The 16,227-nt window shown below is 41.0% G+C and overlaps 4 protein-coding genes across 5 annotated transcripts in view; 2 read left to right on the top strand and 2 right to left on the bottom strand.

The window, feature by feature from the left end:
* The window catches only part of fancm (FA complementation group M), a 44,978-nt gene extending 41,155 nt beyond the window's left edge, over positions 1 to 3,823 (bottom strand). Inside the window, exons 1-4 of the mRNA XM_085442117.1 lie at positions 3,042 to 3,823; positions 2,787 to 2,959; positions 2,542 to 2,619; positions 2,296 to 2,454 (exon numbers count right to left, since the gene is read on the bottom strand). Coding sequence (XP_085298243.1) covers positions 2,296 to 2,454; positions 2,542 to 2,619; positions 2,787 to 2,959; positions 3,042 to 3,744 — 1,113 coding nt within the window. The 5' untranslated portion in view covers positions 3,745 to 3,823. The remainder of the gene's footprint in view (positions 1 to 2,295; positions 2,455 to 2,541; positions 2,620 to 2,786; positions 2,960 to 3,041) is intronic.
* Positions 3,824 to 4,035: 212 nt separating this feature from the next.
* On the top strand, positions 4,036 to 6,152 carry iqcc (IQ motif containing C). Of its 2 annotated transcripts, XM_085441422.1 has the most exons (5): positions 4,036 to 4,134; positions 4,315 to 4,458; positions 4,543 to 4,840; positions 5,276 to 5,397; positions 5,953 to 6,152. In XM_085441422.1, exons 1-5 carry the CDS (start codon positions 4,093 to 4,095, stop codon positions 5,986 to 5,988), a joined length of 642 nt encoding a protein of 213 aa, XP_085297548.1. In that variant the 5' UTR covers positions 4,036 to 4,092; the 3' UTR covers positions 5,989 to 6,152. The 2 variants fall into 2 exon arrangements, with proteins under 2 accessions (XP_085297548.1, XP_085297547.1); XM_085441421.1 differs by lacking the exon at positions 4,036 to 4,134 and having other exon boundaries at positions 4,153 to 4,458.
* An 896-nt stretch (positions 6,153 to 7,048) lies between these two features.
* On the top strand, positions 7,049 to 12,341 carry dcdc2b (doublecortin domain containing 2B). Its single transcript, XM_085441694.1, has 14 exons — positions 7,049 to 7,395; positions 7,497 to 7,548; positions 8,873 to 8,943; positions 9,479 to 9,610; positions 9,718 to 9,852; positions 10,018 to 10,057; positions 10,224 to 10,289; positions 10,410 to 10,578; positions 10,664 to 10,773; positions 10,927 to 10,995; positions 11,214 to 11,285; positions 11,380 to 11,424; positions 11,522 to 11,593; positions 11,722 to 12,341. The coding sequence occupies exons 1-14, from the start codon at positions 7,088 to 7,090 to the stop codon at positions 11,791 to 11,793; spliced, it is 1,413 nt and encodes a 470-aa protein (XP_085297820.1). The 5' UTR covers positions 7,049 to 7,087; the 3' UTR covers positions 11,794 to 12,341.
* tmem234 (transmembrane protein 234) lies at positions 12,161 to 16,166 on the bottom strand. Its single transcript, XM_085441695.1, has 5 exons — positions 15,918 to 16,166; positions 15,565 to 15,716; positions 15,403 to 15,469; positions 14,491 to 14,583; positions 12,161 to 13,020 (listed from the first exon to the last, which is right to left on the bottom strand). Exons 1-5 carry the CDS (start codon positions 15,928 to 15,930, stop codon positions 12,905 to 12,907), a joined length of 441 nt encoding a protein of 146 aa, XP_085297821.1. The 5' UTR covers positions 15,931 to 16,166; the 3' UTR covers positions 12,161 to 12,904.
* Positions 16,167 to 16,227: the final 61 nt, after the last annotated feature.

Genomic DNA, 16,227 nt, shown 5'->3' with positions numbered 1-16,227 from the left:
CTGCAAAGCAAATAGCTTCCAGGACCCATTATACTTTTATTTTACCTCCAGGGGACTATTCTCTCTTTTTTGTGGTGCCAAGTGTATTAAATAAAAGGTGTCACACCCTGCCTAGATCTGAAATGTAGGACATAGTCCATTTCAAAACATCAAATCAAAATTTATTTATATAGCACATATTAAAACAACAGTGTTGACCATAGTGCTTCACAGTCAGTAAAAGCATGAGACAGTTAAAACAAACAATGAAAGAGGACAACAAACAATAGGTAACAACACAACAAGCTAGACCAGCCAACTAGACAGAATCAAAAGCCGAAGTAAAAAAATAAGTTTTAAGACGTGATTTAAAAGACTGGATAGACTCGGCAGTACGAATATGAACAGGGAGGTTATTCCAGAGTCTAGGTGCCACGGATGCAAAGGCCCGGTCACCTCTCGACTTCATTCGAGTCCTAGGTTGTGCTAGGAGCCTGTGATTGGACGATCTAAGTGCTCTGTTGGGATTGTATGAATGGCGTAGTTCAGAAAGATAGTGTTGAGTTACTGGAGCAAAGTAATTACACAATCCAAAAATAAGGACACAGGCAGTATACAGTAGTCTATCATAGTGCTGCTCGTGGGACAATACAGCACTCTGTGTAACACCTAAAAGAAATAAAGCCAGCTGACTGGAATTGCATGAAGGCTTAAAGAGTTTTTAACTTGCAGATGAGACTGAGTAATAATACTGTAATAGATAGTTTTAGTCATAAATATAACCTCATTTAGGTTAATTCAATCTTGTTGGGCAAATTGTTCTTTAATGCATACCTACAGCTCCCATAACAACAACCATAAAAGGTGTAAGCTTTAAGCCAAATATCTTCTGAGCTCAGTAGCCTTTAGATGTGCCGTCATTAAATCCGCACTTAATCGAACCGCAAGAGAAATGCGACTCAAGTCGATATATGGGCAAGCACTGGCCTTTCTAATGTCTGAGCCAAAAGCTGGACGAAAAAACAGAAAAAGCACCTGTATGCATGACTGCTTCATTTTTCTGATTTATTTAACAGTTACTAAATTGTGCTTGCATGACTGCAGTAATGAATACAAAATAACCCAATGTTTTGGCAGTGGAAAATGGATTTCAGCAGGTTACCAACATCCTCCAATCATAGAGTAATATGAAGAGAAAGAAAAAAAACTAAAAGAAAAAAGAAAAAAAAGAAAAAAGAACTCTGCCCTGATAACAATAAAGAGAGAATTAGAAGGAAAAGACTAAAAAGGAAGAAAGTGCAACACAGTAAAGAAAAAAAATACAGCGGGTCTAAAATTTCAAATGCAGGTGTCACATTCCTGTTAACCAGCCAGCTGAAACAAATGAAGTGGAGCTGCACACTTAAAGTGCAGAAGACACAAACATGATGAGGAGAGAGCCGATCAGTCTACCAGCACTAAAAGCTAGACCACTGAGTGTAACAGGATGTGGCTTTCAGGACAAATCAATCAATTTAATATGAACTGACCCAGAAAGAACCTCACAGGAAGGAGAAAGAGGTGAAGCTGAAAAAGTTTTTACAGTTGAGGAGTTCTGTTTTTTTAATAACAGAAGGAAGCCAAAACTTACCACAAGGTGGCAGTAAAGCACCAAAGGAAAAACTCTTAGCTGCTCTACAGAATAATGAAAGCAAGCACAGGCAGACAAAAAGCAAAGAAAGAGTTTGTATAAAACTAACTTCCAAAAAATATATAATAAAGTCATGGACTGGATTCTTTCAAACACTGTGCATACAGAAACGCACCATTGACACTTCATTATTTACCTATCACATCACACAGAAACAGCAACCGCCTTCCTCTGGAAGATACTGTATCTGCCACTCCGTAAAAGCTGCTCCAAAACAGCTTGAAAAACACAATAAAGAGCCTAAGGTATTGAACCTAGCATCCAAACATCCTTGGGACATACCAGAATAAACCCCATCTGTGCAACAACCCACCAACCCAAACAATCCAACAGTATGTCCTCATGCCAGACACATAACCACATAACACACCCTGCCTAAAATCCATGAATGCACTCCATGTTTTGACAGCAGAAAACAACCATACATAATATTTGGCAGATTTTTTTTTAATGTACCCCTGGTCAGTGCATGTTGGTTGTGGAAACAATAAGCAGCCTATGTGTTCTGCACAAAATAAAAGAACTGACATATTTTATTCCTTGTAGAATTACATTTTTAAAAAGTATAAACAATGTCCTGATCAGAACAGAGACGAAAAACATGACAAATCATTTGCTGCCCCTACCTGCAGGTAGCGTGTCTGGTAAGCTGAAAGGGCCTCACCCAGAGGAACCACAACTTTCTCCACATTGCGCTGGTGGGAGTGAGCCCGGATGTCAGGACTGTCTTCTGAACGTAGCTCAATATGGGAGATGAGCAAATTGGAGATCACAGATTGCACCGACTGGAAGGATGAAGTGAGGCGGATTGCAGATTAAAGTCTACTCACTTTTAGGTCACAGCGCAGAAAAAAAAAGTGCATCTTTCTCACCTTTGTATCTCCTCCTGGGGTGGCGCTAAGAGCCAGTATGCGGAACTGCAAAGTCTGGCTGCCGAGCAGTTTGATGACCTAATGAAGAAGACCAAGCATTAGACATCATCTCCACTAAATCTGGACAGTTTACATAACTTTTACTGCAAAAAACCCAAAACTAACCATTAAGATTTAGTTCTTTAGTTCACACTTATACAACTTCATGATGTCAAGCTTTGATTATTTCTCCAAAGTGTGTGTACCTGGCAGTAAGCATGGTTGCCCAGCGCTTTGTGTGCTTCATCGATCACCACGCACTTTACCTGCTGGGCCGGGCAGGTGTCTCTGGACAGATCATTAACCATGACCTGAGGCGTGAGGAAGAAGACCCGCTTGGATCTCCAAACCTCTTGTCTCTGCTTTGCTGCTGTGCTACCTATGAAGCGGTAGGTGCAGAATTTGAAAAGGGGGAAGATGGGTGTTGTGCATCAGATTTTATGTGATTTTCTTTTTTTTACCTGTCAGCTCAGCCATGTGTGCTTGTGGGATCCCCATCACTTTATAACAGGCCTCAATCTGTTGGGCCACTAGAGGCTTGGTGGGAGCCATGAAAACAATCTTGCCTGATGGATACCAGCGATAGAAATTGTACATAACCACAGAAGCTATAAAGGTCTTTCCCAGACCAGTGGGAAGACATACCAGAGTGTTCTGAAAGAGGGCAGCCTCTGATATCTTCAGCTGGTACTCCCTGATAGGATAGTTGGTCGGGTAGATCCATACCTTAGCTGAGGAACTGTCAAAGCCAGGGAAGTCAGGATATGTCTGCCCACCTGAGGGGGTTAGAGAAAACGTGGGCTCTTCTGTTCTGGCAGGGTTGTCATGCTGGAAACATTTAGCATTATCAAGCTGGAGGCTTCTTTCAGCTTCATACACGGCGACCACCATCAGATCATCGTCTTCATCTTCATACGCAGGCGTGGGGTCCTCAGTCCCCACTGGGTTCGCTAATGTATATGCTGACCCGTGACCATTTTCAGACCAGAGGGGATAAGAAGGAAGGTGAGCTGTAGCTACCTGGGGACTGTTGCCTGGAGTTGTTCTGGGGCGCCCAGCAGCATTTTTGCCATCTTTTATCGGGTTAACAACTTTGTTTTGGGAGACGGAGACACCCCAAGTCTGAAATAAAGTCTTCTGGTTTGAACCGCCACTCATTTTCATTACCGGCGGCGAAAAACTTTAAGGGGAAAACGCCATGTGAAGAGCAGCAACATTGCAAGAAGACCGTCTAGAACACAAACACCCGGTCATTTCCGCCGACGTTTTCCAAAATAAATCACTTCACGTTGAGAAAAATTATTTTACACAACTATTTATGGTTCATATATTTGTAAACTGTACAAAATTACACTTATGACCATATATGAAAGGTTAATCTGAAAATATGTAAATATGTTGTTATATCTTACAAGGGCAACCTTTTATTTTTTAGATTTGGCACAGGAAGTAAATAAAAGCTTTGAGTTACGCTCCCGCTCTCCGTAGCGGCATAGTCATGTTACCATAGCAATGGAGAGAAGCAAATGGGAGAAAACAATCGTAAATTTGCAGGTAATTTATCTGCTGTCGATGATACATGTTTATACGCAGAGTAATTTTTCAGGGTGTCTTTTCTGTGCTACGTTTAGCTTCCTAGCCACTCTTGCTTTCTCAGGAAAACAGGTGCTAACGTCTGCTATAGTTAGCATTCATATGATAGTGAGACTACAATTACTCCTTTCCTCGCCACAGGCATGCTCGCGTGGATATCTGGTAAGGAAAGAAGTCTGCAAAGCACGCGAAGACTTTGAAGACATCGTGAAGGAGATTGACGGGCGCCTGACGCATTTAAAGTGGACGGACACGCTGATCTCTATTCCCCAGTTCATAGACACGGTAAGTGGCATTTATGCGAATAAGGGTGACGTTTAATACCCCACATACAAAATGTTCTCATGCATTTGCTTTTTGCTTTTTCAGGGCAGCCTACGTCCACCACCCAGCAGCCCTGCCACTAAGCCTCTAAATCCAGAGACAGATGTCAGTGCTACTCCCCAGATCCCTGCACTCTCACCAGAGAACAGAGATCATCACTGTGCCCTGCTAGAGAAGACAGAAGCAGAGAGAGATGATTCACAGACCTGTTTACCCAGCAGCAGCTCTATTAGAGGGGAAGGAGAGGGCCAAAGACAAAGCGGTGTGGTGGAGAGCACAGCAGGGTCGTCATCTGTCTGGAGCAGTGTTGAGTTAGATATGAACTATACTCAGTCTCATAAAGGTATATTAAAGTTTCACACAAAGTGGAGCCATGTTGTGTGCGTGTGTAGAAGGTGTTTTAAAAAATATTGCCTCTTGTTCAGTCTTTAAGAAATTTACAGTCACAATTTTCAAGATTCAAAGAAGATGCATTCACACAGTCCTTAATTTAGTTATAAGGGCTGGTAACTCCCAAAAGGATTAACAAATCTCTTTGGGATTCCTTCTGCCAAATGAAACATGTGTAGTTACCTGCTGTGGTGACCCGTTGTGAATAAAAGAGAAGCCTAATGTAGCTTTTGCCTCTAAAAATAGAATCACAGAAGCTTAAAAAGTAGAATGCAATCAGTGTTCACCTGCATTAATTACACAGTTTGTCTAGCCTCAAATGTGTTAATCCAAAACTGAATTTGGTGAAACCTTTTGAGCCGTTTCGAATTCGCCATCCCTCCATCAGGTTCTCATCGGTACTGCTTGACTCAGGAGGTGCCCCGTACCCCAGAGGCCCTGCGTTTCCATAGAAGCACCCTGACCATGGAGCTGCTCTGGCTTCAGCAGGCAATTGACAGCAGGAAAAAGGTAAGGCGAAGAAAGAGAGAGATGTAGTGCTTCCCTACGTTTATTCAGCAGTGACAGTCTCCCGCTGTAATAAAATTGCTTCTGCTCCATAGTGGAATTTATTTACTGGTTCCCAAAATAAGTTCATCCAGCAGGTCTGAGAAGCAGCCTTCGTTCTAGAGCCTACATCCAACAATCAGATAACAAATGTTAATTTTGCAGTAAGTGTCAACAGTGACTTATTACGGACAGTCCAAACCCCCCAGCTACAAACATGCACGCTGGATGGTTCGGCCCATTTTCTCCCATGTATTAAGCGTGTAAATCAGGTAGAAGCATGTTTAGCTGTCGGTACCCTTTACCCTCACACTGAGAGCTGATTTAAATCCTTTAATTTATCTTTAACACATTTCGTTGCTTCCGTGAGGCGCCCTTCAGCACCAGAGTGTGTAAATTTGCCAAGATGTGGAGCAACACTTTTTATAGATGTGTTGTCATGCACTGAGAATGCACTCATCCAGACATGCAGAAGAACATGTTACTTTTAGTGACTGTTTTCTTTCTTTTTTCCTACAGTACTTGTCGCTGAAGGATAAACTTAGCGTGTCCTGACGGCATCGTTACCATGAACTGGACTTAAACATGTGGGAGTGATGCCTTCATGTACGCAGGAACCTGCTGCACTGAGTACCTTTTTCGTGTTTGGCACAAGTTAATAAACCTGTATATTGTGTATTTTCATGTATATAAATAAAATAAATGCTATTTTACTACAACGTTTTCTTTGTTGTGCTGTCTACCGCTTGGGCTTCACTTGGAGCATTAACTGTGCCAGTTTTAGATGGTTTACAATTGTGCATGGAGAAGTTTTGTTCACTAAAGTCCAGGTGAGCATGCTTCCCAGGAGCTCATATTTCTGAGCTATCACTATCACTCATTTCATTAGGAAATTATCCTTCAAATGTTCACAGCAATCTCCTATTAAACACCTGTTGTCCTCTGGTATTTAAGTCCTTATAGAGAACCCAGGGAAAGAAAAATATTTATAAGTTAAAGCTGAACTTTTCCTCGTTACTCCCTTGAGAGATCTTCTGTTGTGCTTGGATATTTAATATTTACGAAAAAGAATCACCTGGCTGTTTCACTTGCTCTCACTTCTATGCTTGATGGATTTGGCCTTTTTTTTTCTTCTTTTTTTAACCTGCCTGTAGAGGTTATCTTATTGATTCAGCTTACAGCGCAGGAGACCCACCCGTTCTCCCCTCCTCTTGCCTGTCTCTTTTGTTGTGGTTTCTGCCGATGGTTTGGCCCACAAAGCCAGTCATTGCTGGCCACGCTGCTATGGCAACCAGGAAATACTCACCGCCATCAGTGGAGTAGTGTCCGTGTGAGAGTGTTTGAATGTGAAGGGGATAGAGAGGAGCAGAACGTGGTGAGGGGGAGCCCAGACAGACCACTACCACAACAACAGCAGAGACTGATCTTCACCTTTGGCTTTTCTGCAGTTTTCCCTCTTAATTCTTCACCGAGCATGTGAGTGACAGAGCATTGTTTGGCACTTTGGAGTGGTAGCTGGATCATTTGTTTGTGTTAATGTGTGACTTTTGGAAATGTGTGAACCCAAAGAATGTAGTGTGTGTGTGTGTGTGTGTGTGTGTGTGTATGAAAAGGTTCAGTAAATGCAATTATTAGGTGCAATGAATGAGAATACATGCATGCATATATGCACTCAGAGATGGCTGCCAGCTCTGCAGCTGCATCTCTGCTGCCTCCAGTGAAGAGTGTGGTGGTGTATAGGAATGGAGACCCCTTCTACAGTGGACGCAGGTTTGTGGTCAACCAGCGACAGGTGGTCACCATGGAGGCCTTTCTGAATGAAGTGACCCAGAGCATCGGTGCCCCTCTTGCCGTCAGGACTCTGTACACCCCCAGGCAGGGCCACCGAGTCACAGACCTGCAGGATCTACGGACAGGAGCCCAGTATGTTGCTGCTGGCTTTGAGAGATTCAAGAAACTCGAGTGAGTACAACAAAATGAAGTTATTTATACTTGATGTCTGGAAAACAGATCAAGTACTGTGTTAGGGTTTTCTTCGTTATATCCCTTGTCTTTATGCACAGTTACCTGAACGTGAGAACAAAAAAGCAACCCACTGCTCGTGAGGAAACCCAGGTAGGCTTTCATTTCATTTCAGTCCTTTTAAGGAATCTGTAACTGATTAATCCTAGCCTAACCAAGAGGAATGCACCACCAGGCTACAGTCATATCAAGCTGATCATTTCAACTCCTTCCAAGTCAAATTTAAAAAGAGTGCAGGATTTTTTGTTTATTGACGCAACCTTATTCGCCTTTAAAAGTGACGACCCATTCTTATGAGCAAGTATTAGCCGTGCATGTCCCCTGTTATCCTCCTATTGAAGTCACAGGCTGTTAGGTAGATTAGCGGATATAATGGGCTAATGACTGCACTGTCCATCAAACACTCAGTCACTCAGAACTTGCAGGGTACTCTCATGTGACAGCTTCATTAATTTCAGCGGGATATTGCAACGTCAAACGATTTCATCAAGAAAATTATCCTTTCTCTTCGGCTGAACTCAACCTTTTCAGTAAAATGAAAGGCAGGCAGTGCACAGTGACGAGGATGCTAGGATTAGGCATAATGAAGCTCCCTTAGCATTCACACTAAATTGATTTCAAAGCCACACACACTTTAGAGCCACTCACGACAAGTACTTGTTTTATATTCTGACCTGCTGGCAGGACTGACCTCTTAGTGTTTCTGATGTAGAGCGATCTATTAGTCTTACTTTTATGAACAAAAAACATACATGAGTATAGAATAAGCGTGCATAGATGCTATTTTGGATAAGTGTTTGTTTGTTTTTTAGGTGGGGCCTTTGGCTTTAAAGTCTTACATGTCTGTATTGTGGTTGCTGTGGAGATACACAAGAAGTGTGCCCGTATGTTGAGTGTTTGTGTTTGAAGTTTTTATGCTTCCACCCAGTGTAATCAGGGCTGTGTACATGTTCAGGCAGGCCTAATACTCAAATTCTGAGCCCTCCTTCTGGATTCAGACACATTGTAAATAATTAAACGTCTGCCACTTTAAAGAAGGAAAAAAAAAACAATAACGAGGAGATTATCAGAGCCCACTGATTTAGCTCAGCTAGAGGCAGACATGGATATTGGCTCCAGATTTCATTACTATGCGACGACATGGGTGAGGGCCCTCAGATAAGACACGGCGTGTCTAAATGCACCATCCGAGGAGTCTTGGAGTGACGTCAGTTTCCATGGCTGCAGCACTTGAGCTGATATGAGCTGAATACACTTTTCGGATAATGATTTTCTTGGCGATATGCATGCAGTGGTATTTATGTGCAGGACAGGAATGATGTAAATCTGTTAAGGGAATTTTGAAACTTGATGAAAAATTGACAGCATTTGATGTTCTGCAGTGGCAAGCATCTGATTTTATGTTGGTCCCCTCTAGGTCAAAGCAATCCAGAGGCCGAATGTGTCAGCTAAATGGAGGAAGTATATACCTGTGCCTTGCATTATACAGTGAGTTGGAAGAACTGCTTATCGGAGGCATATATACATAGTATCAGAAATGTATTTATTTATTTTTTACATACAGTTTGCTGGCAGTACCATTGCTTTCATTTTGGATTAAATTATCTCTGCACCTACTGGATGAGAGGAAATTTTGTCCTTAAGATCTCCAGAGAATAAACTGCTACTACTGGCTTCCCCTGATGTTTCCTTTAGCAACACTTTTGGGGAGTTTGAAAAAATCAACAACACCCTAATCTTTGCCCTGAAAACAAATATCCACGTTTCCCAGACTTATACCAAAATCAATTTCACATTAAAGTAATGCAACTGTAGGAAGATTTAATATCGTTGCTGTGGCTAATTAAACTATCATTCATTATTCCTTGATTGCTAAATAATTGTTCCTAATCTTTCATTTAAGGAAACCACTGGGAAACTATCTTTTCACAACCAGCTTAGACCAGTAGTAACAATTACCAGTTCTTAACTCTTTCATCACATATCTGCATACAAGAATTAAGATGTTTCTTGTTATGTTCAGCGTTTTTCGAAATGGAGACCTCCTGTGTCCACCGTTCCGATTCATCATTCCTCGGAGCATGCAGCAGGACCTGGATCAGATCTTGAGTCTAATCACAGAGAAGGTCAGCCTAAGGACCGGTGCGGTGCGCAGGTCAGTGACACCATTACACAGAAGGTCAAAAACATTCCCAATAGCTCTGTGAAATACAAACAGAAAGATCTAATAAAGTAAATATCGAACCCCTGTACGTTTTTCAGGTTGTGTTCTCTAGAAGGAGTGGCCGTGTCCTCAGCTGGGGAGCTGGAGACTGGCCGCTGCTATGTTGCCGTGGGAACTGAGAGGTTCAAGAAACTCCCATATGTGGAGCTATTAATCTCCAAAACTACAGAGAGGTACAATCATGGAAGTTCCTTTGTAAAAAACAAAACAAAACCCGTGCTTGTGTCAGTCTGTGCTAACACATGAATAATAATCAGACGACTGGAAACAAGAAGAGAACAATATCCCACACATTCCTCTCTCCCATTTTTTAATAACTATGTTTCTTCATTTTGTAGCTATTACCCTGGGAAGAGAAGGATGTTAAGGAGAGCTGAGGTAATCCTCCTCCTCTCTCTCTGCATTCAGTTACTTGCTTTATTTTCATGTCTTAAAATACAGTTTTAGGATCGTTATTTTCCAGCCTAAATGTCAGGTCTGATTGGCAGCTGTCAGAAGAAAACATTAACAGGCTATGAACAACTTCTGTTTTTTTCCCCATTAGAACAGGAAAGCAGGAAGTGGGCCTGAAGACCAATGCAGTGACTCAGCTCTCCTTGACTCCCCAGAGGTAAAACAAACAAACAAGTCTCCACTGACTTATATTCACACTATATGATGCTATATTATGAGTATTTATATAATTTAGTGTTTGTTATGTAACATATTCAATGTGACCCATGAATTTCAGTCAGACGGTCGGAGGGTGAAGTCAACAGGAGATGAAGCTGCAGCCCCACAAGCTTCCCAGCAAAGGAGCAGGAGAGAGGGAGCAGATGAGACCTCTACGTTTTTTGCCAGGCCGGTCAAGATCCGGAAGAATCGAATGCAAACGAGACCACCGCTCAGCAATGGATCTGGTGAGGATTTCATGAAATCCAATCAGTCTTAAGGAGTATCTCCACTTTTTGGTGGTAAAAAACTTTTGATATCTACCCATGACAGGCCAGCCCAGTGTATTTAAAAGTTCAGCACAGAAAAGGAGAGAAGAGGTACGAGGGGCAGAGGAGGTGCAGGAGGATGAAAATACAGCTACAGAGCTTCCTGTTGATCAGGTTAGCTTCAGGCACCTCTGCGTCATTTCAGACTCATAATTGAATAGAAGATAATTAAATGCTAAAATATGACTGAGGTGGGCGCGTTTGTCTGCCCTTAATATTATAGAAGTGAGATTAAATCTAAATTTTAATCATATTTCCTTTCCAAAGAGAGCTGCAGAAATAGTGGAGGAGGAGGAATTAACTAACCCAGAGGATCCTCTGCAGAACAAACAGATGGTAGGCATTTTTTATGCCATATCTAACATGTTTTGTTAGATATGAGAAATAACACTCATCACTCACTCCTGTACAAGCAAAACCAAAAATACCACTGAATAATAGTTGTCCTGCATGCATGTGGAGTAATTATTAATTCACTGTCACAAGGACAGTACATGCATGCTGCACATTTTGAACAAAAGCATTAAAAAAAACCACTATTTATTTCTCTCAAGAGACAAGCACAAATTATCAAGGGTGAGCAGCACGACGACGAGGAGCACCCACACAAGTACAGTGGAAAGCAGGTACGGTTCGTGTGGGTGGGTTGTTTACATTTAATCGTAATTCACGTGTTCACATTAAAAGGGTTACCCATTTTTGTTCTTGTGCCGTTAAAAGGCATTACTATCTGAAGAGGAGCAGGAGTCCAAAGCTGAAATACTGGTACACACTCACACCCACGAGTAGCTAATTAATCAATTGAACAAATACAGAACTTCAGCACGTGGAGGCAAAATCTTTGTGACTTTCATTTCAAAAGGAGCTGAAGCAGACGTCTTCAAAGTCGAGGCCTTCGTTGTCTAGCAGCCACGCAGAGCACAGAAAAGAAAAGGCAAGTTTACCAACTTCACGCCCTATAACACCATCGCGTTTTTACTGGCATCAATATAACCAAGGCATTAAACTCGTCTTGCTGATAGCTTTTGCCTTTACACTGATTTAGTGTCGTTGCTGTGACAGGAGATCCTGCAGGATGCGCCGTCGGTTGCAACAGAACAAAACCACCATCATCAGGAGGTCACGGCATCCTAACAGTTTCACATCGCATGAACGTTTGATTAAATTAGTAGTACTTTAACTGTGATAATGAGCCAAATAACAACATTAATGTATGTTTGTTTTATTGTAGAAAATGTAAGCGTGAGAAGTGCAAGCAGAACAAACACTACAACAGGTGGATACACTATCAGAAGCTCTACAAGCTTCAACTAAAACTGATTGAAGTTTATTGTATCGTACACCCGTTTATGACATTGTCCATTCAGTTTTACATGCATGATTCTTATGTTGATACTGTGTAGATGTTCAATGCTGCAATATATTCACTATGCGTACAGAAAAAAAAAACATTTTTTAGGGTAAATCTTAAACCTATACTGAAAAATGAGTGACTACTAAATGAGTGTTGGGGAACAGTAGTGTTGCCAAGAATTTATTGATTAAATATCAGCAACAACACAGGAACAGAGCACAATATTAACAGTCATCTGTACAGTGTCTTGTATCAATTAAATGTGACAATAAACATATATATTACTGTACATGTGACCAATTTCTGAACTCTTTACACAGTTAAAGTCTTTTTCTTTCAAAAGTAGTTTGGAAAATAAAAGCAGTATATTACGAGTAAACAGTAAAAGGAAAGGCGAAAGATGAAAATTTTATCCTCAAGCTATACAACAACATTGTCCCCTCCTGCCTTGCTCTTACTCTACAGCAGGCTAAAGGCAGCCACCACAAACTGTCCCCATTAAACCAGAAGCTGACATCTACCCCGGGCTTATTTATATGTGGTCTCTGCAGGATCTATGCAGATGCCAGTCAGCTGCGGAGCATTTAAAAGTAAAAGTTAACAACCACCGCTTTTCTATGCGAGCGTCATAAATCGAGTCAAGCTCTGTGGTGAACTCTCCATGAACCCGCTTCCCCCCCTCAACATGGTGTGAGAGTTTTCTGGACAGGCCTTTTGAAGCTTGAGTTTGTTTAGACACAATTCTCCCATCAGCATCGCCGCTCTCAGGAGCTGCTCTCTGAATCTAAATCGTCTTCTTCAGTCCTGCTCCAGCTTCATTGCCCGTCTTTCCATTTACGGCGAAGGATTTATTTGAAGGCGCAGAGGAATTGGCTTAAATCCTGATCTCCTTCAGTACACGGGTTGGGTCAAATTCTGATTCCCAGTATCTCTGTCAATATCATCAATGGAGCTTATAATACACAGAGTGATGCCAGCCATGGTGAGGAACATTCCTATGACAGCCTCTGCAGACAGATGTGTGGGCAAGGATATCAAGATAGTTAAAGTTAAAAAAAATGTATTTATTAATTAGGTACGGTCATGGTACAAAGAAATGTCACCCTCTTTCAGTTCAGTTAGCACAACTTCAGATGAACAACAACATATTAAACTGTGTCATTATTAATTAAACAAAAACTAAACCAAAATACAGATGAAGTGTGTAAAAAATTAAGTACAACTCATTATTCAATAGCTTGCAGAACAATTTTTAACAGCAATAACTTGAAGTAATCGTTTTCTGTATGACTCAATCTGTCACATCATTCTGGCCCAATCACCTTTACAATGTTGCTTCAGTTCATTGAGGTTAGCGGGGATTTGTTTAAGCACAGCATTTCAGGTTGACGTCTGGACTTTGACTGGGTCATTGCAACACCTCTATTCTTTTCTTTTGCAGCGATTCTGTTGTAACTGTGGTGTTGCAAGGGTTAGGATCAAGTCACGCTTTAGCTGTCAGACACACATGTAGCCTCTCATTTGACTAGAACACCTTGGCTTACGGATGCTGACACAGTGACTGCAAGGTGCAGTTACTGGTCCTGTGGATGCAGAACAAGTCCAAATCATCACCCCTCCATCACTGTGCTGACTGTTGGTATGAGGTGTCTGTGCTGATTCGCCGTGTTTGATTTTTGCCAAATGTGACTCTGTGCATTATCACCAAACATTTCTATTTTGGTCTCGTCACTCCAAAGGACATTGTTCCAGGAGATTTGCGGTTTGTTCAGCTGCAGCTTTGCAAACCACAGCTCTGCTGCCATGTTCTTTTTAGAAAGCTGAGGCTTTGACCTGGTAACCCTTCGAAACAAGCCATACTTGTTCAGTCTTTTTCTAACTGAACTGTCATAAACTTTAACATTTAACATGCTAACGGAGGCTTGTAGAGTCTGAGATGTAGCTCTTGGTTTTCTTTTTTTCAAGTTTGTCTGAGAATTGCACAATCTGACCTTGGGATTAATTTCCTGGCATGTCCACTCTCTGGAAGTATGGTAATTGACCTAAATGCTTTTCCACCGAATAATGACATCTGTAATCTACTAATCTGGCTCCTAAATACCCTATTAATTCCTGTAGAAGAAGTAAGGTTGTATTTAGCGTTTCACATAATCCTTCTTCATTTGGCTTAGTTTATGTTACATAAATAATGACAGCGTGTAATATGCTATGTTCTTTAGTACAACCGATACTGTATTTACTTAATTTGAAGAACTGCAAAGCATCAGATGATTTTTATTGCTTCCTGATATGTAAAACCTTTGAATTAGAGAGTGGTTAATTTTCTTTTTAATCATGACTCTAAACAGCTTAAAGTCTGACTTTCAAAATCAGCATCTGAATCTTTCCTTTTCTAGATAAATACCACCGGTTGTGTGACTGGCCTCATTATTTTAAAAAAAGCAAACAAATGTAGTGTTATCACATGAGTGACTTACGTTTGCCTCCAATCTCTTCCCCCAGAAACTTGCCAGTTAGCAGAGTGCAAAGGAGGGTGAGGGAGTTGGCTACAGGAACAGCAAATGATAACTCTGGATGAGAAGAAAGGTTTTTTAAAAAAAATGAATTTCTAGTCTACAAAGAAGGCATACAGTGACAGTCTGTGTCAAGTAAAGCAATAAAAGTAATTTCTCAAACATGTTCCATTAAGTATGATGATTTTCTGCTTGTAGTGTTTAAAAGAAATTACATTTAACATTTATCCAGTAAGCCATGTGAAAAACTAATCTACGGTGGCTTATTGGCATTTGATACAGGAAATTCTGGTATGATCTGATATGAAGTAAATATAGGGCCAGTAATACTGATACTAAACCAATACCGATACTTTTAGCCTATACATATAGCTTATATAGGTATATCAGTGTGTCATGATTCATGGGATGAATCATCATTTGAAATTTTGAACACATTTTAATGACCATTAAAACTTTGTGATTTACTGTGATTTTGACTACTTTTCAAAATAATAACACTTATAACTTAAACACTTATAAGGTTTTCATGCATTCAGAAACAGTTTTTTTTTTTTTTTTGGAGACCTGGAATGTAAATGTACCTGGCTCTAAAGCACTTTGGGTCAACTTCTGTTGTTTAATTATGCTGTAGGCTATAAATAAACAGACAGATAGTCAACACAAAAAGGTTCAGCCATTCTTCATAGCGCATGTTTGAGATATATTTCCAAAAAAACCCAAAACCCCAAAACACTTTATTTAACACAGAAACAAAATATCGATCGGATACAATACCACCGCTGGTATCGATACACTCAATATTTGGCCCGATCCGCACACCTCTATTGGTAAGTTCTCATTAGTGTTTCAGGCTACACTTGTGCTAGGTCTCACCTGTGGTTGAAAGTGTGTAATAGTAGACCACTGAACCACTCTGGTTTAACAGAAATGGGACCAGGTACTGTAGAGCAACACAAGGGAGAGGGAGCAACTGAGCCAGTTACAGTAACATACAGTCTACCTTAAAATGCGCGAATCTGCTGTCTCAAAACCTACCTTGATGTTAAGAAAGAGAAACCTGAGCTCCGCCAGCAGCTGTGCCACTTTGCTGGTTTTTGTCACATTTTCTATCCCCTCGGTGCCTCTCTTTAGGAAAGGGTTGGTGCAGCCCCACAGCACTGACACCAACAGGAGACTCAGCAGCTCGACTGCAACACATTAAAACGAGCTTACTTCCTTAGCATAGGTAGTAAGATGCTAACTACTCCTGGCTTAGCTTTGCGTTGTTAATTCTGGTGAGGAGGTGGAAACTTGCAAATATACATTTAAATGAAAATACAGACGAAATCTTCAAATTCTTGACAACTAATATGATTTTTAAGGGAAACAATAGATTATGGCCAACTCACCTACGGTCACCATCGTCCTGGTTGTCAACAGTCGCTATAAGTCGCGTTCAAGATTGTTTTCAGTTGTTAGCGAACATTATTCAAACGAATAAATTCATAGTGCAAGAATTTAAAGTGCAAATCCTTAAACTTGTCCAAGAAATGTGCAAAAATAAATTGGTGAGGACTGTTTCTCTCATTTGCAGCTTCTGGTCGTTGGAGTTTGCGAACAGTTCTTGCCCTCTTGAACGCAGCTTTGAGGCTTTCCAGTCATTACTTTTCCAGAGACTACCAGCAGAGGGCGCAGGGACTCACTCTTCCGCTTCCAAAT

The sequence above is a fragment of the Copadichromis virginalis genome, linkage group LG19 (genome assembly GCF_057382275.1).
Source record: "Copadichromis virginalis isolate Kocher_CV1m ecotype Utaka linkage group LG19, C_Virginalis_male_GT1.1, whole genome shotgun sequence".
Taxonomy (NCBI): domain Eukaryota; kingdom Metazoa; phylum Chordata; class Actinopteri; order Cichliformes; family Cichlidae; genus Copadichromis; species Copadichromis virginalis.
This window is presented reverse-complemented; position numbering and strand designations above follow the sequence as displayed.

What these genes read in the sequence shown, in the direction of transcription:
- tmem234 (XM_085441695.1), bottom strand. An exon ending in TTACACACTTTCAACCACAG is followed by an intron (nt 14,584 to 15,402) that starts GTGAGACCTAGC and finishes CTTCTCATCCAG; the next exon opens with AGTTATCATTTGCTGTTCCT. An exon ending in GGAAGAGATTGGAGGCAAAC is followed by an intron (nt 13,021 to 14,490) that starts GTAAGTCACTCA and finishes ATCTGTCTGCAG; the next exon opens with AGGCTGTCATAGGAATGTTC.
- dcdc2b (XM_085441694.1), top strand. Translation starts at nt 7,088, where the DNA reads ATGCATGCATATATGCACTCAGAGATGGCTGCCAGCTCTGCAGCTGCA. An exon ending in CTGCTCGTGAGGAAACCCAG is followed by an intron (nt 7,549 to 8,872) that starts GTAGGCTTTCAT and finishes GGTCCCCTCTAG; the next exon opens with GTCAAAGCAATCCAGAGGCC. An exon ending in GGATGTTAAGGAGAGCTGAG is followed by an intron (nt 10,058 to 10,223) that starts GTAATCCTCCTC and finishes TTTCCCCATTAG; the next exon opens with AACAGGAAAGCAGGAAGTGG.
- iqcc (XM_085441421.1), top strand. Translation starts at nt 4,153, where the DNA reads ATGATACATGTTTATACGCAGAGTAATTTTTCAGGGTGTCTTTTCTGT. An exon ending in TTCCCCAGTTCATAGACACG is followed by an intron (nt 4,459 to 4,542) that starts GTAAGTGGCATT and finishes TTGCTTTTTCAG; the next exon opens with GGCAGCCTACGTCCACCACC. An exon ending in CAATTGACAGCAGGAAAAAG is followed by an intron (nt 5,398 to 5,952) that starts GTAAGGCGAAGA and finishes TTTTTCCTACAG; the next exon opens with TACTTGTCGCTGAAGGATAA.